Source organism: Aythya ferina (genome assembly GCF_964211825.1).
Source record: "Aythya ferina genome assembly, chromosome: 5".
In the NCBI taxonomy this organism is placed as follows: Eukaryota; Metazoa; Chordata; class Aves; order Anseriformes; family Anatidae; genus Aythya; species Aythya ferina.
In genome coordinates, this window is record NC_140301.1 from 31,424,679 (window position 1) to 31,447,749 (window position 23,071).

At 40.0% G+C, this 23,071-nt stretch overlaps 1 protein-coding gene across 1 annotated transcript in view; it reads left to right on the top strand.

Moving 5' to 3' along the window:
* PLA2G4F (phospholipase A2 group IVF) overlaps nucleotides 1-17,691 on the top strand; it is a 74,812-nt gene extending 57,121 nt beyond the window's left edge. The window contains exons 26-41 of the mRNA XM_084522142.1: nucleotides 2,601-2,641; nucleotides 3,062-3,104; nucleotides 3,905-3,968; nucleotides 4,560-4,726; nucleotides 4,882-4,974; nucleotides 5,318-5,355; nucleotides 6,585-6,720; nucleotides 7,339-7,475; nucleotides 8,766-8,988; nucleotides 9,797-9,911; nucleotides 10,908-11,045; nucleotides 11,543-11,650; nucleotides 12,429-12,620; nucleotides 13,106-13,272; nucleotides 14,107-14,287; nucleotides 16,415-17,691. Of these exons, the coding sequence (XP_084378268.1) occupies nucleotides 2,601-2,641; nucleotides 3,062-3,104; nucleotides 3,905-3,968; nucleotides 4,560-4,726; nucleotides 4,882-4,974; nucleotides 5,318-5,355; nucleotides 6,585-6,720; nucleotides 7,339-7,475; nucleotides 8,766-8,988; nucleotides 9,797-9,911; nucleotides 10,908-11,045; nucleotides 11,543-11,650; nucleotides 12,429-12,620; nucleotides 13,106-13,272; nucleotides 14,107-14,287; nucleotides 16,415-16,653 (2,082 nt within the window). The 3' untranslated portion in view covers nucleotides 16,654-17,691. The remainder of the gene's footprint in view (nucleotides 1-2,600; nucleotides 2,642-3,061; nucleotides 3,105-3,904; nucleotides 3,969-4,559; nucleotides 4,727-4,881; nucleotides 4,975-5,317; nucleotides 5,356-6,584; nucleotides 6,721-7,338; nucleotides 7,476-8,765; nucleotides 8,989-9,796; nucleotides 9,912-10,907; nucleotides 11,046-11,542; nucleotides 11,651-12,428; nucleotides 12,621-13,105; nucleotides 13,273-14,106; nucleotides 14,288-16,414) is intronic.
* The last annotated feature ends 5,380 nt before the right edge of the window (nucleotides 17,692-23,071 follow it).

Sequence of the window (23,071 nt, forward strand, 5' to 3'; positions counted from 1 at the left end):
AACCTCCTCTCAGCTTCTTCAGAAACTGTCCTGTCCTTTCAGGCATTATGCTTGATAAATGTCTATATATTCTAATGAAAATATTTTTCCCCTCCTTCTGGTAAAAGACAGCATTTTATTGAAAAATTCTCAGAAAGTGTATTTACAATATTTTTAGATGTAATATTTTATTACATATTTAGATGTAATCATGCAATATTTTTACATGATTACATATTTCTTTTCAGGCAGCTGAGCCTATTTTCAGCAGAGAATGGATAAGGCTTGATGAGTCACAACCTCCTCAGTGTTTTATTATTTTCTTGTAGGTCAGTGTGTGCCCTGGGAGTTTTCTGTGCTGCATATATTTCAAAGAAAATTGGTTATAGTAAACAGAGGATTAAGAGTTTGTTATGCAGTGTTGGGTGGGTGAAGTAGCTGAAAGGACAGGTAGAGAAATCACACCCATCTGTTGAGAGGGCAAAATATGTACTCAGGTTACTTTCTGCAAAATAAAACACCTTTTCTGCTTGAAGGCTGTGTTGTAACCGAACTTGGGAGCTTTTTCATGTTTCTGACAAGGGGTTGAGTTCACAGCTCCTAGGAATTGTGCATGCACTGTTTCGTTTTAAACCACTGTGCCAAGCTGTCTGGAAAAGGCTCTTGCCTTTATTATATTATCATTGCTTTGGAGGACATGTATTTAGTCTTCTAGAAAGCCAGTCCTTACTAAGCATTTCAATATACCCACTTCAGCATGCTAAGGCCTTCCTTACATAAGCCTGATGTGACTGAGATCATTTGAATGTGTGATTCAAGCTGCGAGTTTGCTCTGAAGTGTGTATGGATCTGGCTTAACTCATTGGCTCAGCAAAATGGAAGCTGGGGAGATAGGGCACAGTGAGCTGTGTCTTGGGAATGTGTTGGTCAAGCTGTCCTTATTCAGACCATAACTTCTACCTGGGTGCCCATGAGACATCACAGATTGTGGTCTGAACATTGATTTTTAGAGCACTTAAGGTTAATTTTTAAAAAATGATTTTAGTATTGAAACATGCTGGGCGACCATAATAATAGTACTGCCACCTCTGCCCATAATGATTTTTCATCTACCAAGCTATCTTAAAAGGAGGGCTGAGGAGAGCAGATGGGTTATGTCAGAACAAAAGGACTGCTTCCTGCTGTGCCTCTTGCTCACTGTGTAGTCTAACAAGTCTTGCCATTTCTTTGCTCCAGGTTTCTCACCCACAAAAATGTGAATGGGAATTGATAGAAATACAATTTGTGTGTATGTATATATGTGTATATACAGCAGAATAAGAAGGATGGGAGCGTAAGACAGGCACAATTGGATATATAATATAAGCGAAGTTCTTCTGAACTTTTTTTCTGCTATACTTTGGATGAGGTAGGAACAGACCATCAGCTTGTATAGTATAGACTGGTCACAGTCTGACGCTTGATGAAGTCTATCTTGTATCTGTGTAAGATGACTGCTTCCTAAAATCCATCTTTCAGCCTTCTGTTACAAACTGTTGGAACTGACTTAATTCTCATGAAATGGACACTTTGTGCAAAATGAGTAAGCAGAACAACCTCTGCTAGGTTATGTGTCACAGCTCTAAATCACCTGAAATTTCTGACTTACTGACACAAAGTAGTAACTACAAAAATACTTTTTGCCTTTACTGTAGTGGTGGTTTTATGCTGGCAGTATATTATCAGACTTGGAATGGTTTTCACAGTCTCTTCACAAAGTTAAAATATGCTGTATAGCCAGACTGAAAGGATGTTAGGCAGTAAATATTAGCTCTTCTGAATATGAATTATTTATTTATTTATTTATTTTTACCACATGGAGCTTGTCAGACAGATTTGTATCTTTCACTAATTGGTGTTTTCCTCTCTGTGGGTGATGTAGAAGATATCTCTGATGCATGTTTTTTTTTTGCATGGTATTTCCTGCGTTGTCTGTGTCCCATACACAGGAATGACTGATTCAGCAAATGGCTGCAGTTAAGGAATACAGTTATTCAGTCCCTCCCATATGTTGATGTGTTAATTTTTCTTTTCTTACTTTTCACTGCTGTTATACGCTTTCCTCTTCTTTCAACTTGATTTGGCCCTCGTGAACTTGTCTCCCTTGTCTCCCTTCACAGCTTCAGTTTTCCCATCCTCTCTTCTTCCCTTAATAGTAATGGTTTTCATTTTCCAAGCTGGTATCTTCCCACACTTCAGTTTTTAAGTTTTATCACCATACTCTGCAAATTCTTCTGTTTTAACCCAGGTACACTGACCACCTGGGTCCATTTATTTTAAGTATTTTCTTCTAAATCATTCACCTCACTTTGTCTGCATTTTGTGTCTTCCACTAATAAATGAACAACATGTTCCATGATACTTGCCTGGGTGAATAGCTAGTTCGCAAACATTAGAGAGGCAGAGAGATATGAAGCAAAAGGGTGTCCAATGAAGGCTCCATCCAGGTACACTATGACACCAAGGTTGTGGGAATAGCAAAACCTTGCAGGAGAGGTTTATACAAAATCATTAGTTCTCCATCAAAAGAAAAAAGCTTATTCATTGATTTACCTTAAAAGAAAAATGCATTTTATTTTCAGAATCAGGAAGAACTAGAAGTGGAATTTCTATTGGATTACATGTGAGTAACGTCTAAAAGTTAAAGAAATTGTTATTAGAAGACTTGATGTTTTGGAGTGATAACGTAGCATCAGGGAACTGGCTCCATGTACCTATAATCAAACATCCCAACTTGTCCTCTTCCCCATAGTTCCCTTTGTATCCTGAATCTGGTGAAATCCCTCCTTGGGTGATAGTCACAGTTACCATTTATAGCTGGGGTATGTGTGTTTATTTTGTAACTCAGCCTTGGGAGAGATGATGCTGATCAGGGGAAGTAAGAAAGAGGAGAAGTACCTAAGAGCTGTGGGACTGTGACTTGGCACTTGGCATCTAGAAAAACTGTGCTCTGTCGTTAAAACATTAAGGCAACTGTTTGCATTAGAAAGGTTATCCCACATATACGCACTGCTAAATAAGCCTTTTCATTTTCTTTTTTCAGTCCTGGTGTATCAGAAAAAATAATTACTAATGGTGTACTAGTGGTAAGCTATTTTATTTTATTTTATTTTATTTTATTTTATTTTATTTTATTTTATTTTATTTTATTTTATTTTATTTTTTATGCTTAAGTTCTTATTGTAGAGCAGAACTGAAGGATGTAGTTGGAGGAACTATGCCTCTAGGCATAGCCTTTATTATTTTTCAGGTAAAGATTGTAAAGCTTTATCATGCTTGTAGTGCATTATGTGTTGGGAGAGGCATGGATCACTCAACCATTGAAGGGCTCACTGATGAAATGGCTGTAAACAGAACAAGGAAACCAGAGGAGCAAGTGAATCCAGTGTAATTGCAGAGTTTATCACTGGATGCCAATCTTGGATCCAAAGGCTCTTTTCACACCATGCCCAAAGTGCTGTAAGATGTCTTTGTGCTGCTACTTCCTCCTATGCAGCACTCTTGGGAATTTTCAGCTTCAACCCACAGGTCCTAAAGTACAGGCCCAACCGTTCAGCTGTTCTGCAGAGTTAGTAGGTATCCTTTAGCTCACTCTTCTGTAGACAAGAGTTAAAACTCATCTAGATGGGATGAAAAATTCCTTATCGTAGCAGTTGGGGACTTAATGATATTTCAATGTAATGAGATATATCCTCAGCCATCCCAGTTCCATTGACCACAGAACTGCTTTCATGATTCATAAAAACTGAGAATCAACCAGTGTGACTTCTAATGTTCACAGGACACCATGGCCAAGCCTGCTGTCTCCTTCACAGGACCCCTAGATCCTCAGTGAGGATTCTGAACTGTCTCTGTGATCGGTGATTTTATTGTTTATCTCTTCCAGTCTCGAGAAGTTTCCTGTGTGGAAGTACAAGTGGATGACAAAAAAATCAAGAGCCCTTACACAAGTGAGGTTATTGATTTAAATGGTTTGTCACTGCTTTTTGCGCTATGGAAGATGCAGATGAATCTGGAGTATATTTGATTCATTTCAGCCTCCTCTGTTTGTATCTGAGCTGCTTGGGGATTGAGTGTTTCCCGAATTACCCACTTAGTAGGAAGAGCCATCTGTAGATGTCATGGCTGTGTAGCTTTAGGGAAACTGTGGAGGTGGCTGAGGAAAAACTCAGAGACATTCCTGCAATGTGATGGAATGGAAATATTGCTGATGAGGACAGAATAAAGAAGAGGGGAGACATAACCATCAAGAGTTGAAAAGACTATGATGGAAGCTCAGGGGATGTGAACACAACCAGTGGCATCCACTGGTCTGGCACAACCTCTCTTTTGCATGGCAAGGGAGAAGCTGAAATGCTGTATGTCCTTTTGGTGCTTATTCAGTCTGGTCCTTGTTCATGCTGATTGAGTAGGATGAACATTATGGGCCAAATTAGTGTTGACTGCAATAAGGCTGAAACTTTATTTGGATTTCTTTCATTTATTGATTTTCAGGGCCAGATGCAGTTAACATTTCTCTGTCCTCTACTTTTTGTTCTTAGGAACAGATTTCACCTTCACAATGAAAGGATCCTATGAAGAAACCCAGGATGTTTCCACAGGTCCTTGCTGCAGCAAGCGAGACAGTCATACCCCCACCTTCCATTATGTCAAGCACAGTCAACCCCAACTGGATATGGTCTTGCCAAAGGGGCGTTTTTACTGTGGTGTATGTTTTTGTTTATTGACAGTGATTACAGCTAAACTAACTTTTGAGAGAGGCATGATGAGTTAGCTTTTTTCCTGGTAGATTTGTACCTATGAGTTGTAAATTCTTTTCCTTTTATAACACTTTATTTTTTATTTTTTCCCATTTTAATTTAGCATGGCTCAAATAGGAAGGAAAAGGATGTAAATATTCCCCTTACTATGCCTCTGAATTCTCTGGACTTGGGAGAGAAAGTGACAATAGCGAGAGTGAGTAAACTTTGACAGTGTATGGAATTATTTCAGCAAAGGGTAAGCTATATCTATGTGATACCTAGTCCATTATTAATTTTCTTACTAAAAAAAAAAGTGATAGCTGTGAATATGCTCAGCTTTGCATACAGTTGGATATACAACTGCTATTCAAGGAAAAAGTAACATTACTTCAAATGCATTTTAAAAGCAGGATGTTTGTGTGCTGAAGGCCTGAGAAACAGATCAAAGATTTATCACTAGACTACATATCTGAATAACTGCTGAAACTGTAAACATGTGCCTTTACAAACTTTCAATACTGTTTCAAATTTATGGTGTTTTCGTTCTTGATTCACAGGGTGAATCTTATGAGGTGTCTGTGAAGGAAGGCCATGGGTAAATCTTACTTCTTTTGAATTACTTTGGCCATCTCCTATCCTTTCATATTATGTTTTTTAGCTTAAGGGAAGGTACAGCTTAAAATAGCTTATCATTTTGAAAACAGGAAAAAAACTAATTGATTAATGGAGGTTAAGATATGGGGAAGGGTTAATAAATCCGTGGTTTTGAATTGGTTGGTAAGAGTTTAGCATACTCTTACCATATAGATGGTGTGTAATCATGGGATATGATGAGTCACAATGTTTTTCCTAATGTTCATACTTTGTAATGTTGATGCTTACAAATACCTCTGTTTTGTAACCTTTATAATACGTACATACATATAACACGTTTCTGACACTTTTCTAACATCATTATGCATTTACCAATCCTCTGCAGGATGTTTTTCAGTGAAACAAGTGGCCAGTGAGTAAATTCATTTATAGTCTGCCTTGCAGTGGCTTTCTGAAGGGCAACATTACCCTCTACTGATTAGTTCACTACATTGCAAGCAGACATATAAATCGGAAATTTTGCTGAATATTAATTATAACTCACAAAAAGGACAAAATAAACTCTTAGGGGGAAAATATGCTCAAAAAAAAAAAAAAAAAAACAAACAATATCCCCCCCCCAAAAAAAAAAAACAAAACAAAAACCAAACAAACAAAAAAAAAACAAAAACAGTAGCCATATGAAAATAAAAGTTATTGAATTATTGATGAACATGAGGTTCATAATCATGTACAGTTACAAAGGGAAACATTTAGGAGACATTGTCTATCTCCAGTATTTACAATCCAAATTAGCAGCAGAGATGAGACTAACACTGTATTAGGGTCAGGTTAATGTTTAATTTTTCCTTAGGTGTGTTAAGTTTCAGTAATTGCTAGGTCCACCCTGCTCTTTAGGAAACGTGTAGGAAAATAGCACAAAGAGGTATCCAGATTTGGTGGCTTAGTGTGAAACAGATGGAATTCGGTTATGTTTCTTGATCTTCATCAGTAGGGAACTTGATTCATTTCGTTTACTCATGATTGCATAAATTCTCCATAGTAAGGCAGAGATACAGGGCCTATGATATCTTGCACTCATTGGTATATATGGATCTTCATGTGCATAGAAATAGCTTTTATTTGAACTGGCTTACTCTTGATGCTGATTTTTTGCTTGATGTCTTGAGAAATAGCTTTAGAAATGTCTTACAGGTAATGTGTCTTCTTTGTTTTGGTCTTGTGCCCTAGCTACAAGAATTTAGATTTACGCTTGGGGTTTGATCTATGTGCAGAGGAAAAGGATTTCATCTGTAAAAGGAAGAAAATAGTTGCTGCTGCTCTGAAAAACATTCTTGAGCTTGATGAAGACCTGAATGAGGATGAGGTATGTGGGACAGTATCCTGGGGACTGGTATTCTGTCTCCTCTTTGAATGCAGTAGATATGTATGTACTTGTACGCCTATGCATTACAACTCCTCCACATTTTTTTTTTTAGTCATACTAAGGTGTATAAACCAGATTCTCATTTGCACTAAGACTATATCCAAGAATTTTTAGCACAGAAGGTGAAAGGATGTCAAGATGTTAGTTATACCTCCTTTTTTCTTTGTCATTCTCAACCCTCCCTTAGGTGTAGGTTAGAGCAGCCTGCCCGCAGGACATATGAATGGTGTCTGCTCAGTATCCACAAGGGGCTGCAGTGAGAAGCACACTTGATGCTCTGGCCTATACTCAGAACTAGAAAGCTTAATCGTAAGCTTAGGTAGCCATCCTTACAGCTCATGACTTACCGAAACATCACTGATCAGAATGATGCTTTCAGCATATGCAAAGTACCACCAACATTTACACAATTCAGACATACACCTAAACACTGTCATGAATAAGCTGAATTGAGTCTAAACCTGATGAAATCAGGATATTGCTGTTACCTTTTCTGCATATGCATCACTTCTCTATTTCATCTGTTAATGAATGACTCTGCCTTTGTATGCTGAGCAGGTGCCAGTGGTGGCAGTTGTGACTACTGCAGGGGGAGTGCGGTCCATGACATCGATGTTTGGCAGCCTTCTGGCTCTCCAGGAATTGGGTGTTTTGGACTGTGCTTCATATGTCAGTGGTTTATCTGCCACAACATGGTAAGGAGAGTTTGTATTTGATGTTGGTGTTAGCAGAACATTAATCCAGTGAAGAACATTGCTTAGTGTCTGGAACAGAGAATGGGGTGTAATGCACATATTTTTTTAATGAAAAATCTGTATGACAAAGATTATATGTTAGATGCTTATCCATTTTTCATTGTCCAGAGTTACCTGGCAGAAAAGATTTCTATATTAAAATGGAGTGGCAGAGATATTTCAGTGTTTCCCTTCATGTGAAAAGAAGTTGTTCATGGCTAACAACAAGGGGCTCAATGGGGCCTGGTAGCCCCAAAAGCTGGCATTTTATTAGTACTGTAAGAATTTGCTTCCTGCAGGAGGACTTCTGATTGCTAGTGCAGACTAATCAGATCTTAATCAAGAATCAGAGAAGATGCTGTAGATGTGCAAGAAAAGCCATGAAGCAGGAATTCCAGGAAATTGAATCTCCACAAGAACTCAGACCTGACCCAAGTGTGCTTGAGAGCAATCAGGAAGTGAGAGTAGGGAATGACTGTTTTCCCATTCCTTGTGCATCTCTCGGGTTGCCTACGTTGTGTGTAACACATCACAGAAATCCTTTTGTTATGTATTTATCTAGTTCAACTTCTATGCAGCTCTGAAAGGGAGAAATTAAAAGAAAAACCCTGGGGAATGCAGAGTGCAGTACATATGAAGTTGAATGCCTTGCATTGCAAACAGGTGTCTAGGGCTTTAAAACATTTTGTGTCTGGAAGGCTACTGTAAAGAGAGAGATGAGACGGAACTGGCAGGGCAGCAGTCAGGATGAGAGAGGATGACTGAAATCTCCCCATACTCTGGGAATGGAACTGAAGAGTTTGGCTCACTGGCACACTGATATATGCCAGGAGTCCCGGTTGAACAGCTTGCTTCATTGAAGGATGGGCTTGTATTTGACCAAGACAATGTTTGCTGCTAAACTGCTTAACATTTCACACAGCTTCTGGAACAGCTGAGGGAACTGGCCTCAGACAGAAGCTGCAGCATGAACCTGGATGGTCAAAGGATAATTCTAGAAAAAGCTTGTGCTAATTCTTGGGTGATCTTTTATTACTCCTTTGATTCTGAGAAGAAAGAAGCTAATATGATTTTGAATACTTCCCTGCAGCAAAATATCATTGTATAGTCTAAATTCTGTTTGAGCTTTTGAAGGTAATAGTTGGAGGGTAAGAACCTCATATAACCTGAAACAAAATGCATATGCGTAATAAAAGCCTGTGAATTTTCATGTTCAATGTTGAAACACAGTATTCTTTTTATCATGAAAAGGACCATGGCAAAGTTGTACGAAGATGCAAATTGGTCACAGAAAGATCTCAGAGGGCCAGTTGATGGTATCCGGAAGCATGTGATGAAGAGCAAGCTGCACTGTTTCTCCCTGGATCATCTGAAATACTATGAAAAGGAGCTTTGTGAGAGAAAGCAAGAGGGGCACAAGCTGTCTTTCACAGATTTATGGGGACTCTTCATTGACTCCATGATACATGATGAGGTATTATATATCCATCCCTTTTTCCAGAGGACCTCTAACTTTTCATGGCTAAAATGCTGGAATCAGTTATACCCTACAGAATCACAGAATTTTCACAGAATTTTCTAGGTTGGAAGAGACCTCAAGGTCATCGAGTCCAACCTCCAACCTAACACTAACAGCCCTCCACTAAACCATATCCCTAAGCTCTACATCTACCCTGATGTGAAAGGCTCTTAAAACTCCTGAGGGCACTTTCTTTGTCTTTTTAGAAGAAAAATAACATGATAAACCTACAATGTTAGCATCTGGGGGAAATGTCTGAGCACGTAAAAAGTCAGGGTGCTCATGAAATTGACTTTCCTCTTTTAATTTCAGATCAATGACCGTTCTAGTAACACACAGAGGAGGGGTAGTGAAGTAGTGAAGTTCAGAAACAGGAATATATACTCATTCCGGAAAACAATACGGTGGTATTCAGATGGCCCTTGGTGGACTTTGCTCTGAAGCACCTCCAACATAGCTAAATAGCTTTATCTTTTCTTCAATCAAGTCACACGCTAGTGACCAAAGAAACACTCTTGCTACATTTCCCCTCCATCCCAATTCCAAAACAAAACCCCAGAAGTGTAAGCGAGAACACATTGGCAAGGTTTTAAAGTGTCCCAGACAGAAGAACGTGATCACAATTAAGTGGTCAAACAACTGAAGTATATAGAGCAATATCTGCTGAGGTTTAGTTGTTTCGTTGACAGTCTATGCTTAGATACAATATTAAGTCCATGCAGCATGCTCATCTGTTTCAATGACTTCTGTTCTTTATATACAGGAAAACACCTGTAAACTCTCTGATCAGCAGTTGGCAGTGAATCAGGGACAGAATCCACTGCCCATATACCTGTCCCTTAACGTCAAGGATAACTTCAGCACTCTGGATTTTAAAGGTAATGATTATTATATACATTTGTATAGATATAACAAGCTTCTTTTTAAGTTTGAGTGAATGCCAAAAGCTTTTACTGCAAGTCCAAGCTAATAATTTTTTGAAATAATTCCTTTCTTTTTTGTGTTTTCACATCTGGGTTCTGACCTGTATGAAAAACATACATCCTAATAATATGGTAGGGAGATCACAGTGCATAGACACTACTACCCTGCAAGGGGTGGAGAGGCCTTTTGCTGGCAGCCTTGAGAGCAACCACTGATCTTCCTCTCTCTTCCCTGCCTACTCCTCACAGTCCCTTTTACGTGGTGGTTTACTGCGAAGGCAGCAGTAGTTCAAGAGAGTTGTGAAAAGCAGAGGGAAGAAGGCAAGGAAGGGAGGAGAAAAGAAGTGGGAGTGGGAGCAGGAGCCTCTTAGCAGCCAGAGAGATCTAAGGATTTGTGCCAACAGTGGTGGCGCCAACCACTGACTATTTCCATGGCATTTTCTGGCTGAAATGAACTGGAACTGTACCCAGTCATCTGCTTCCAGACAAAATTTGCAGTCCCATTGTGTCCAGCTAAGATTCGGGTGGGTTTTGGTCAGTACAGCTGAGCTTTCCTGAGCTTCAACAAGGCAGTGGCTATCAGGCTAAGAATGAATGGTAGCTGGTGCTGTTACTGACTTGAAAGAATTAAAAATGCCACATCTAATGGACATCCTTAGCAATCGATAGACTTCCAGCCCCATTTTTTTCTTCCTTGTACAGAAACGGACCTGAACCCTTATCAGAATGTTTTTTTTCAATGTGTTAGTGGAGGAGGTGAATTAGATTGGTGAACCCACAAGCTTCACACGCAACACATTGAGGAACACCTGTTTGTTTCAAAATATGGTTGCTTGAACAGGCAGTCACCAATGCTGAAGCTACAGGCCTTATTCTTTAGCTTTTGATTCTTTGATGAGCTGTTCCTTTTGCCTTTGTTCACATAAGTCCTTCTTGATGCCTTATTTGCAGAATGGGTGGAGTTCACGCCTTATGAGGTGGGTTTCCTGAAATATGGGGCCTTTGTTCGTTCAGAGGATTTTGGCAGTGAGTTCTTCATGGGCTACCGGATGAAGAAAATCCCAGAATCCCGGATCTGCTTCTTGGAAGGTGATTTACCATCTCAGAAAAATGTCAAGTTTACAAACACATAGTTGGCTGCAGAGAATTGGCATTTAGTAACTACTGGTCTGCAACTAGCAACGCTAGTACCAGATCATGTATCTCATGCAATTTAAACTTTAAGCGAACCAGCCAAAAGTGTCAGAAGAAGAAGCAAACTGCTAAGATGAATGCAATGAATTTTCTGGATTTTTTAGGTTGGAGCATACAAGAACATGCTAGAGCAAAAGAGAAATGAGCTTTTGAAGTATTCAAAATCGCAGTCTGACTCTTATGAGCAACTTGAATTTTTAAAATGGTCTAATCATAATCCAAACATATGGAATGGCATGGCATTTGATATTCATACTGGAAATCATACTATTTCATAAGTAAAACAGTGCTCTTTTAAACAACCACAGGGACTGAATCCAACTAGGTCTCCATAGCTGTGCTCTAAAAATTCAAAAGTAATTTTAAGTATGACTTTTTTTTAAACTTTCAAGGCACATGGAGTAATATATTTTCCCAGAGTTTTATGGATGCTGTCTACCTCTCCGGTCATTCAGAAGACTTCTGGCACAGATGGACCCGAGACACTGAGCATGAAATTGGTTAGTTATTTGGATTATTTTTTGCCTGCATCTGCATCATCTTCCCACCTCTGTGAAATGTGAAGCCTGATATTCTGGAGGGTTCAGGCTTTGTGCCCTATTTTATTGGGGCCACCAAGTCTCTGGGAGACAAGAAAAAGTAGGAAAGAAACAGTTGTGCTGGAAAAGAGGAAAAGCATTGGTCTGCTTTCTGTGCAGCATCCCTGGGTAGTTCTGTTAGTCATGAGAAGGTTACTACAAGTCCTTTGGGAAGGGCAGGCAGGGAGCAGCAAGGTGACACTGAAACTCACCTCTGCCCAGAACAGTCTGCATGATGGTGCATGCACCCCATCAGACACCCCATCAGCAGGGCCATAGTTGTGGCTGTCTATCCCCTTCACTAAAGTTGACACAGGTGGTATGTTCTGCTTTGTGGGTACAATCTCCATGCTAATTTCTCCGTATTCCAGAGGCTTGAGCTCACCTTTTCCTGTGTGCTTGATAAGCTCTGGCAATCTGCTGAACACAGAATTATTATTATTTTTGTTTGTTTTGTTTATTTTCTCCAAGTTGCATGTTGCTGCAATAACCCTATTCTGTTCATTCGCTGTTGATGATTTGAGCTTGTTCTGCTTAGGGAATTTACTGAGCTCAGCTAGTTAATTAGCAGTTCTTTTCATTGTCATTTGCTAAGGTACTCAGACAAACTCTTGATATTAAACAATCAATTCAGACTAATTCTTCATTATTATTAGAGACAGTAATGCAGACATGGATCCTCTTCTTGTTCTTTCTGCAGAGGAACACCCAGCTCTTCCCAAGAGGTCTCATGAGCAAACAACTTCCTTATCCGTTCCCAAAGGTTGCCTTTCCAATACTCTTCGAGAAATGATGACAGGACGGCCAGTGGTTTCAAACTATCATAATTTCATCAAAGGCTTGCAGCTGCATGACAAGTATCTAGAGAATGAAAGCTTTTGCATGTGGAAAGGTAAGGGCACCTGTTTTTAGATGCGGCTTTGAGGGTGACTGGAGTGCTCTTAGTTGGTGAGGACAAATATTTGATAAGGTTTAGTGTAAAGGCAGATTCTGATTAATACTGTTATAACCAGTTAATTGCATAGCCTGGAAGCTCTCTGTAGAATTAGTTTGCTGAGCCACAGGTGGTTTACTTCTGATCTTATTTCTGTCTTGGAGAAGTCATAGCAGGATTATTTCAGCTCTGTTCCTTCTAGGAAAAGCCATGAAAGAATCATTTATAACTTTCACTGAACAGTCTAATGTATTATTTTGGATGACTCTGAGTCTCAAAACTGCTCACTTTCATTGATCTGAAGGCTGAGATATGGATTCTGAAATGATGTCAAATACCAATATAAATGTAATCTGTCTTTCCTTTCTTTGTTACACTGTTTTGGAAAGAAATCCACTTGCTCTTTCTGTAATGAATTGCTAGTATAAGTTTTTGGCTTTCAGACACAGTGCTTGATTCTTCTCCCAACCAACTGAATGAAATGGGTGACTACCTCAAGCTGGTAGATACAGCTTTCTTCATCAATACCAGCTGCCCACCCATTTTGAGGCCAGAGAGGAAAGTGGATGTCATTTTGCATTTAAATTACAGCGGAGGATCACAGACTCTGGTGATGTTTTGAAATGGTGGTTCTTTATCTGTATGACTCCAGCTAAATTTATCAGAAATATAAATATGTTATTTATTTTTCAGAAAATGTTCAGGTTTTGATTAATTTAAATGATTGTATCAGTGATGTTAGTCAACACTATGACCAAAATGACACAATCATTTTTGGGCCTATTTTCAGTAGCTTTTTGGGGCACACAGAAAGAGACGCACAGATAACCTATTCTGTGTATCTGTGCAGCTTTGTTATTTTGGTACTAAGTGTCTCAATACTTAGTTAACTAACTTTTAAAACGTAATTGGTTAATACTTAATTTTGCTACTTTTTGAATGAAAATTTGGAGTTTCTTTTTTTCTTTCACTTGGTGTTTGCATAAGTTTGTCAGGCTTATGTTTTGCTGTCTGAAGAAAAGTGGGGTGTATGATGAAAATTAATGTAATTTATTTGTAGGAGGGCATGACAACATTGATTGTTAAATACACTGAATGCAAACACTCAAGAACCTGTGTTCTGTGAGATACCATGTGTAATCAAAATTTCCTGATCTGAATCAGCTACTGCACACACTAAATAAAAAAAAAATAAAAAAAATCCTTAATTTCATATAAATTTCAGAGAACAGTAATTTTACTTTAAACATGTACTTTGTTAGGAAATCAACCACATTTATATCACCCAAATGTATTAAACTCGAGAATATGCTTATTCCAGTGTGTAATTGCCCTTATTTGTAAAAAGACAATCTATGATTTAGAAGACAAAAATTTCAGTTATGGGCTATGCATGCTTTACTTCAACCTCTGTGTGTTGCACTTCTCCTCTTTGTCAATCCAGCCACTGGACCTCTTCTCAGAATACTGTTTGGAGCAAGGGATCCCCTTCCCCTCCACAGAGCTGAGCCAGGAGGACAGAGAACACCTGAAGGAGTGCTATGTGTTTAAGGACAGCTTAGAGGCACCGATCTTGGTCTATTTTCCACTTGTGTGTGATACCTTCCAAAAATACAAGGCACCAAGTAAGTTAACAGCATTAATCTTTTTTTTTTTTTTCAATTTTTTTTTTGAGGTTGTTCCATCCAAATTATCCATTGAATTAATTTCTTTCTAAAATAAGACTGGAAAGATTCTTGGTTGGCTAAGTCACCATAGTCACAAAGTTGTTGTGATAGATATAACGTTGGCTAGCTAATCAGGGATCGAACAGAAGGGTTTCAAAACTAGAAGCATGAAGAGCTGTAGCTTGAGGCAAAACTCACTGTCTGTCATCTGGATCTGGGACTGTTTGCCTTCTTTTGATAGCTCAAGACAGGAGGCAACTAATAAGTGACATCCACTGACCACAGGATCACAGAATGGTTTGTGTTGGAAGGAACTTTAAAGATCACTTATTTCTAACCTCTTGCCATGGTCAGGGACACCTCCCACCAGACCAGGTTGCTCAAAGCCCCATCCAGCCTGGCCTGGAACACCTCCAGGGATGGGGCATCCACACCACCCACATAGTAAAGAATTTCCTCCTTATATCTAATCTAAACCTGCCTTCGTTCAGTTTAAAGCCATTCCCTCTTGCCCTACCACTACACTCATGACAAAGAGTCCCTCCCTAACTTTTCTCTAGGCCCCCTTTTGGCATTAGAAGGCTGCAGTGAGGTCTCTGCAGAGTTTTTTCTTTTCCAGGCTGAACAACCCCAATTCCCTCAACATGTCTTCACAGGAGAGGTGCTCCAGCTCTCTGTGTCCTTCTGGACTCGTTCTAACACTCCCATGCCCTTATTGTGCTGGGGGACCCAGAGCTGAATGCAGTGATCCAGGTGGGGTCTCATGAGAACAGAACAAAGGGGGGAGAATCACAGAATCACAGAATTGTCTAGGTTGGAAGAGACCTCAAGATCATCGAGTCCAACCTCTGACCTAACACTAACAAGTCCTCCACTAAACCATATCGTTAAGTTCAACATCTAAATGTCTTTTAAAGACCTCCAGGGATGGTGACTCCACCACTTCCCTGGGCAGCCCATTCCAATGCCGAATAACCCTCTCAGTAAAGTTCTTCCTAATATCCAACCTAAATCACCTCCCTCAGCTAGCTGGCCATTCTTGTTTTAATGCAACCCAAGATGTGGTTGGCTTTCTGGGCTGCAAGTGCACCTTGCTGGCTTTTGTTGAGCTTCTTTTCAACCAACAGCAGTTACCACTACCACTTAACTGTCTTTTATAAAAGAGATGATAAAGGTTTACACTGTTAATGTGATTAGATCCTCTTATTACTTAGTTTACATGGGGAAAAAATTAGATTAGAAAGTGTGGAAAACATAATGGAATAAAGGTTTTGCCAGGGTATTGAGCTGGTGTGATATCTGTCATTTTTGAAAAGCTGTCCGATTATATTCTTTAATTCCACAATAGAATAAATAGTGATTTATTTGTTTCACTAGAAAAATTACTTGTCAAATTCAGTTTGTTTGCTGATTCTTTTGCATGCGTCAACTCTAACTTCATTTCCAATTTAGTATGGGCCAGGAAACCTTCCTCAAAAATATAATAAAAATAAATAAATAAATAATATTCTGCATTATTGGAAGACCTCACGTAGTTCATCTTCTCTCCTGTTCGCATCTATTTAGAATACTGTAAATCTCAGCAACCTGAGAGGGAGAATTCCCAATCCAGGGGCACTTTAGAGTAATTTTCTACCAGTTGGTAGTTAAAGAGCTGTCATCTGTACATACCCAATGGAAGAGTTAAAAAGACAAAATTCCAAATATGAAAAAATGAAATATTCCCATGGAAAACTGTAATTTTGAGAGGAAAGGGAGGGCTGTTAGCGTTAGGTTGGAGGTTGGACTCGATGACCTTGAGGTCTCTTCCAACCTAGAAAATTCTGTGATTCTGTGAAAGTGTTTTGCATAATGAAGTTGTTCTGCCAATCAATTCTGGATCAGCTGCAATTGTGTCCAATCAATGAAGTGCTGGATTTCGTTAGTACAGCAGAAGCAGTGTTTATGTGGCAATTAAATCTTTAACCATTTTCTTGAGAGAATTCAGTTTACTGGGGTTATCAGTATGTGTTTTAAACCATTGCATGGAAGGAGTTTCCCATCACAGTAGCCTTGCTGTGTTCAACTTTGCTATGTTTCCTTTAGATGTGGAGCGCAGTCCTGAGGAGATGGAACAGGGAAGAGTAGATGTGTCTAACTCTGTTGCTCCCTATGGCACTGGTTTGCTTACATATACTGAAGAGAATTTCAACAAGCTGTTGAACCTTTGCCACTACAACATCCTGAATAATAAACATTTAATTCTTCAAGCTTTGCAAGCTGCAGTGGAACGAAAGAAGCAATTTAGAAACTGCTCACAACCTCAGTCATCTAAACAGTCTTAAAAGTATATTTTGACAAATCTCATTAGAAGGAGAAATACAGACATCTTGTTAGTGGGCTAGTAAGTATCCAGGGAATGTGAATCCATACAGAATAAAAGTGCATGTTAGCTTGTTTAAAAAAAAAAAAAAAAAGGAAAATCATTCATTTTATTTAGTATTGTGTGTCAGGATTAATGCTGGTTCTGATGTTAAAGTTGTAGGCAAATCATGATTAGTTTGTGAAACTTTATCCACTGTTCTAGTGAAAGAGAAGGCACTAATCAACCTTAAGTGTTCCATGTGGATATACAGAAATATAATGATGAGGTTTCTACCTCACAGAGGTCTATTCCAAATTTAATTGCAACTCCTGGTGGTATGTTATCTTTGACCCAGAGACCAAAGCAAAGATCAAGCAAAGCTTTCCTTTGCTCTTAGACATCTGCTTGTGACAGAAGTAAACCAGATACCGAAACCTGCTTGCATCTGGAAAAGGAGGACTTATAACTGAAGAATGGAACTGCATGTGTTGTCCTCTATTTTCTCAGTAGCCATCTTTCAGGCAGAAGTGTAATCTTCAGTGAATTTACATGTCTGGCTGTCATTGTATTGAGTCTAAATTTTTGATGGACTATGATAGAGTGATCAACATGTGACAAGTAGCCTAATTTTTCTGCCAACTGTATGATAAAAATCATCTGATTGCATCAATTTTTTGCTGAACTTTTGTCTGGACTATTTATTGCCTGCTAAGTTGATTTTGAAGCTGAAGATGACAGTTAAGGTTTTGACTCTTAGACTTACTGGGTTTGGAAAAACAGTTAAACAGCCTAGCCTTTGGACGTAATCATAGCTTCATTTATTAATCTTCTCTAAGCTCACATATGTCCGTGATGGCAACAAAACTTGTGATACCAGTGTCCTTGACTTCTGCATTATTGTGATGGTCAAGGTGTAACTGCTGCTACATTTTTATTCTACCAACATCCAAAATGCATGGGGGAGTGTTCACAAGATTTTCATGTGTACGTTAGATAAAGGTCTGTTTAAGTAGATATATTTATTGGTCGTTCTGAGATCTTATTTTCTCTTGTGCATAGCAATACACATACTATGTAATAGCTACCATTCAAATACTAAATAACCACGCATAATCTTATTAAAAATGAGTCTTACAGATGCAATCATTGAAGTATGTAATTTTACTACGTTCTACAAACTTAGTTCATCTAGTGGCTTTACCTGGGAAAAAGTTCTTCTTGCTTCTGATATCAAGAAACCAAATACTGAGGGGACAAAAGCAAGCATGAGCTTTACTAATGACCTTTGAGGAAGGAAAAAGAAAAACTGCCACTTCAACAGAACAGTGGAAGAAGAAAAGTTGAAGGAAATTCTTGAGAGCCCAGATGAGGGTTGATAACAACAGTTTTACGAATAAAAATTACCAGTACTTGCAAATGCCAAAGTATTTATTCAGTAATAGGGAGTGCAGTGTTTTGCCAATGCTGTATTCCCTATCTATGTTTTCAGTTATTTTTTTTCTATACCCCTTTGCAGTCATTCATTGCTCTGATATGAGTATAAAAATAAAAAGCGCATCCATATGCCAGCAGTATGGTATGCTGGCACTGCCCTGGGAGAATGGCACCTTGTGTATGCAACTTGTGCAATGTTCAGAAGGTAGTCATCTCTCGGAGATCTTTTTTCACAGAATCACAGAATTTCTAGGTTGATGGTGAGCACAGATTGCCAATGGGACCACTCAGGGAACTGTTGACAATTGCATTCCCCTGACCGACCCCACACTGAGACTATATGATGTAGGAATAGAAGGTATTTTGAGCAAGTTTGCTGATGACACCAAACTTGGAGGAGTTGTGGACTCGAATGAGGGTGTAAAGGCCTTGCAGAGGGATCTGGATAGGTTGGAGAGCTGGGCGATCACCAACCGCATGAAGTTCAATAAGAGCAAGTGCCGGGTCCTGCACCTGGGACGGGGAAACCCTGGCTGCACGTACAGACTGGGCGATGAGACGCTGGAGAGCAGCCTAGAAGAGAGGGATCTGGGGGTCGTGGTAGACAGCAAGTTGAATATGAGCCAGCAGTGTGCCCTGGCAGCCAGGAGGGCCAACCGTGTCCTGGGGTGCATCAAGCACGGCATCGCTAGTAGGTCAAGGGAGGTGATTGTCCCGCTCTACTCTGCGCTGGTGCGGCCTCACCTCGAGTACTGTGTGCAGTTCTGGGCACCACAGTATAAAAAGGACATGAAACTGTTGGAGAGTGTCCAGAGGAGGGCTACGAAGATGGTGAAAGGCCTGGAGGGGAAGACGTACGAAGAACGGCTGAGGTCACTGGGCCTGTTCAGCCTGGAGAAGAGGAGGCTGAGGGGAGACCTCATCGCAGTCTACAACTTCCTCGTAAGGGGGTGTCGAGAGGCAGGAGACCTTTTCTCCATTAACACCAGTGACAGGACCCGCGGGAACGGGGTTAAGCTGAGGCAGGGGAAATTTAGGCTTGACATCAGGAGGGGGTTCTTCACAGAGAGGGTGGTTGCACACTGGAACAGGCTCCCCAGGGAAGTGGTCACTGCACCGAGCCTGTCTGAATTTAAGAAGAGATTGGACTGTGCACTTAGTCACATGGTCTGAACTTTTGGGCAGACCTGTGCGGTGTCAAGAGTTGGACTTGATGATCCTTAAGGATCCTTAAGGATCCTTCCAACTCAGGATATTCTATGATTCTATGATTCTATAGTCACCCTGGAAATAAAGAACGGTAAATACCAAAATCTGGTTAAATTTGGAATTGAGAATCTGTTCCAACAAGATCCAAAAGAAACCCCTATGGGATTTTTGGACTGACTCTGAAATGCAATGGAAAACAAAACAAAGCAAAAAAAAAAACTGGAGAAAAGAGGGGCTAAGTTAGAACAAGGAAAATGGACGCTGCCAGACAGGCGAGAGATATTGCCAAAAGCTTATGCAAAGCAAATATTGGGACGTTTGCATGCACAAACACATTGGGGTACAAAGGCGTTAAGTGATCATTTACTTAAACAATTTGGTTGCATTGGGATTTTTGAAATAGCAAAGCAAATTGTACAAAGTTGCTCAACTTGTCAGAAGATAAATAAGAAAGTGTTTCGACAAGCAGCCACGGGAAGGAGAAAAAACAGCTTATAGGCCTTTTGAGAAAGTACAAGTTGATTTAACTGAATTGCCTAAGGTAGGGAGGATAAAATATCTATTGGTAATAGTAGATCATTTAAGACAATGGGTAAAAGCTTATCCTGTAGCACGAGCTGCAGCACAAATGGTGGTAAAAATTCTATTAGAACGCCTGATACCTAGATATGGGATAATCCACTACATTGATTCTGATCAGGGCACACACTTTACTTCTAAAATAATAAAATGATTATGTCAATCATTAGGTATTCAGTGGGAATACCATACTCCGTGGCACCCACAAAGTTCAGGGAAAGTAGAAAGACTGAATCAAACAATAAAACAACAATTGGCTAAATTAATGATCGAGACACAAATGCCCTGGACAAGATGCTTACCATTGGCACTTTTAAACATAAGGACTAAACCACACAGTGAGACTGGATTATCACCATATGAAATGTTATATGGTATGCCTTCTTCTCGAGGGATGCCTCTAGGGAACAATGTAGTTAAGGATCATAGCATCCAGAAATGTATAATTATTATTGGAAGGAGATTACAAGAGCTAAGAGAAATTGGAATGATGGCTCAAACACCACCTTTAGGATTTGCTATTCATAAAATGCAACCAGGAGACAAGGTCTTAATAAACACGTGGAGGGAAGAATCACTGAACCCCCGACAGGAGGGATCGTACCTTGTTTTACTTACTACCTCACAGCAGAAAGGGGTTGGACCCACGCATCCAGAATAAAAGGACCAGTAACTACTGAAACTTGGAGGGTTGAGTCCGCTCCTGGGGAACTGAAGCTCAAGCTACAGAAGAACTAATATTCTGGCAACGAGGCTCTGCATGAATTAAGGATGCCAAATAAAGGGGACAAGCGTAAAGGGAGGAAAGGGAGAAGGCAAGGCTGGAGCAGGACCCTCCACTGCTGTGTGTATGGTCTACCAAGGGAGGCAACCCCTATGGGTATCGACTGCCGAGAGAAAGGGCCTCGACCGGACTTCTCCCACACTAAGGACAGGTTGTCCTGAGAAAATAACATAAGAACCTCTTTTTTAAACCCATATAAAATTGTGATTCGTTTTCCAGGAACTGGATCACCCTGACAGGCTGAATGGGAACACAAACCCAAATCGACCCTGAAAGTGGGCCCAACCCCTTGATTGAAGGCGTTTGCTTATTATGATCCAGCTACATGGGCAGAAGACGGATCCTGGGGCTATAGGACCCCAATATATATACTTAATAGAATAATTAGGTTACAAGCTGTAATAGAAAGAGTTGTAAATAAAACTGGAGATGCGCTTGGATTAGTTGCAAAGCAAAATACCAAGATGAGAACTGCTTTGTATCAAAATTGCTTAGCTTTGGATTATTTACTAGAGAAGGAGAAGTCTGTGGAAAATTTAACCTTAGTAATTGCTGTTTAGAGATTGATGACGAGGGTGTTTCTTCCTAGTAGCTGGTAGAATGCTATGTTCTGGCTTAGGATGAGAAGAGTGCTGATAATATGCTGATGTTTTAATTGTTGCAGAGCAGTGCTTAACACCAAGCCAAGGACGTTTCAGCTTCTCACTCTCTCCTGCCAGCAGGCATGCTGGGGGTGCAAGAGCTGGGAGGAGGGCCAGAATGCTCGGCGTTAGGCTGGTCATTGGACAGTGGGTGGTGAGCAATTGCATTGTGTATCACTTGTTTGTATCACCTGTTTCATACACATTATTACTAGCAGTACTATTATCTTCACTATTGTCGTCATTATTATTATTATTTTTATCTTTATCTCAACTCACAAGCTTCACTTTCCTGTTTCTCTCTCCCATCCCAGAGAAGGAGGGGGGGAGGTGAGCGAACAGCCGTGTGTTGTTTAGCTGACGCTGGGTTAAACCACAACAGAAGGAAAAGCTGTAAATGAACTTGTAAAAGAAATGAAGAAAATTGCACATGTCCCAGTTCAGATTTCAAATGGAATCGATCTAAGAGGATGAAGGGAGGGGGCTTTATGGGTGGTGATTGGCTTGCTAAAATAAGGATGGTTGTATTGGGGATATGTGGAGGATTGTTAATAATTCCATGTTTAATACCTTGTATTACCAGACTAATACACTCGGTTATACAAGGAATGCAAATATCTGCGGTACCTGTTGACCCAGAACCAGGGAAGGAGAAAACCCATTCCCTGATGATGATGATAAAAAAAAAAAAAAAAAAAAAAAAAAAAAAGATCCAAAATTGGTATCAATTCGGCAAGTATTGACTTGATTGGAAAGGAAAACATGAATCAATGCCATGAAAAAGGAGGTAGGGGATTGTGAAACGTATTCATCTGATTCATGTCAATATGGAACAATGCTAGGGCCACATGGTATGATGAATGTGACCTTCTGTCCTACAGACCCTTGTATAAGCACAAGTCTAAGAAAAACAGAGTGGTTAATGTACATAGTTCTTGTACCTTGCAAAGGAATGTTTTAGCAATTTGTGTCAATAGAGAGCTTGAAGGGAAATGTATTTGTAGGCTTTTCCTTGAAGTCTCTGATATCTGCGGGGGGGGTTCAGAATAGCTGCTAACTATTATGACTATTGCATGGGACACTATGCAAGTCTCTGGTATCTAGCCAGGAGATTAAGGAGATGGGGAAAGCTGAAGAACGACTAAAAGACAAAGCTTGCAGGGGGGGACGCTGCACAAGTCTCTGACATACAGCCAAGTTGGACAAAGGAGAAGGACAAGAGGGAGGAAGACTATGAGCCTTCAGCAAGAGAGACCCCCAGAGGGACCACCGGAGACTGTTATGCATGCTCCAGTAGGAGGGTTTGGATTCCAGAAACTAATTATAATAGCCCTGTGGTTTTTTAGAAGTAGTTATGAATATGTGTTAGCCTAGGAGCATAAAAATCAGCTGCTTGATGTAACTGGTGTGCGTCTTGGTGGAGCAGAGACTCCCGGCACACCCAGCGCTGTTTGTTTACCTCTATTCCTTTAATAAATTGTAACCTTTGATTATAGTCCTGTTTTGAAGACTGAGCCATTTATAGCAGTAGTGAGGACTTCCCCCAGCCCTTCTCTGTCACATTTAGCTCCCCTCCCTTTCCCCATCAAACCTAGTTTAAAGCCCTGGTAATCAGCCCAGAGAGCTTGCTCCCCAACACACTTGCGCCCCACTTGCCCAGTCCTGGTCCCCAGATTTTTGTGCCAGGAACATGATTCCACAGAGCCTTCAAGCCTTTCTGTAGCTTTAAAGATGCTGAAATGGTCCCTGGC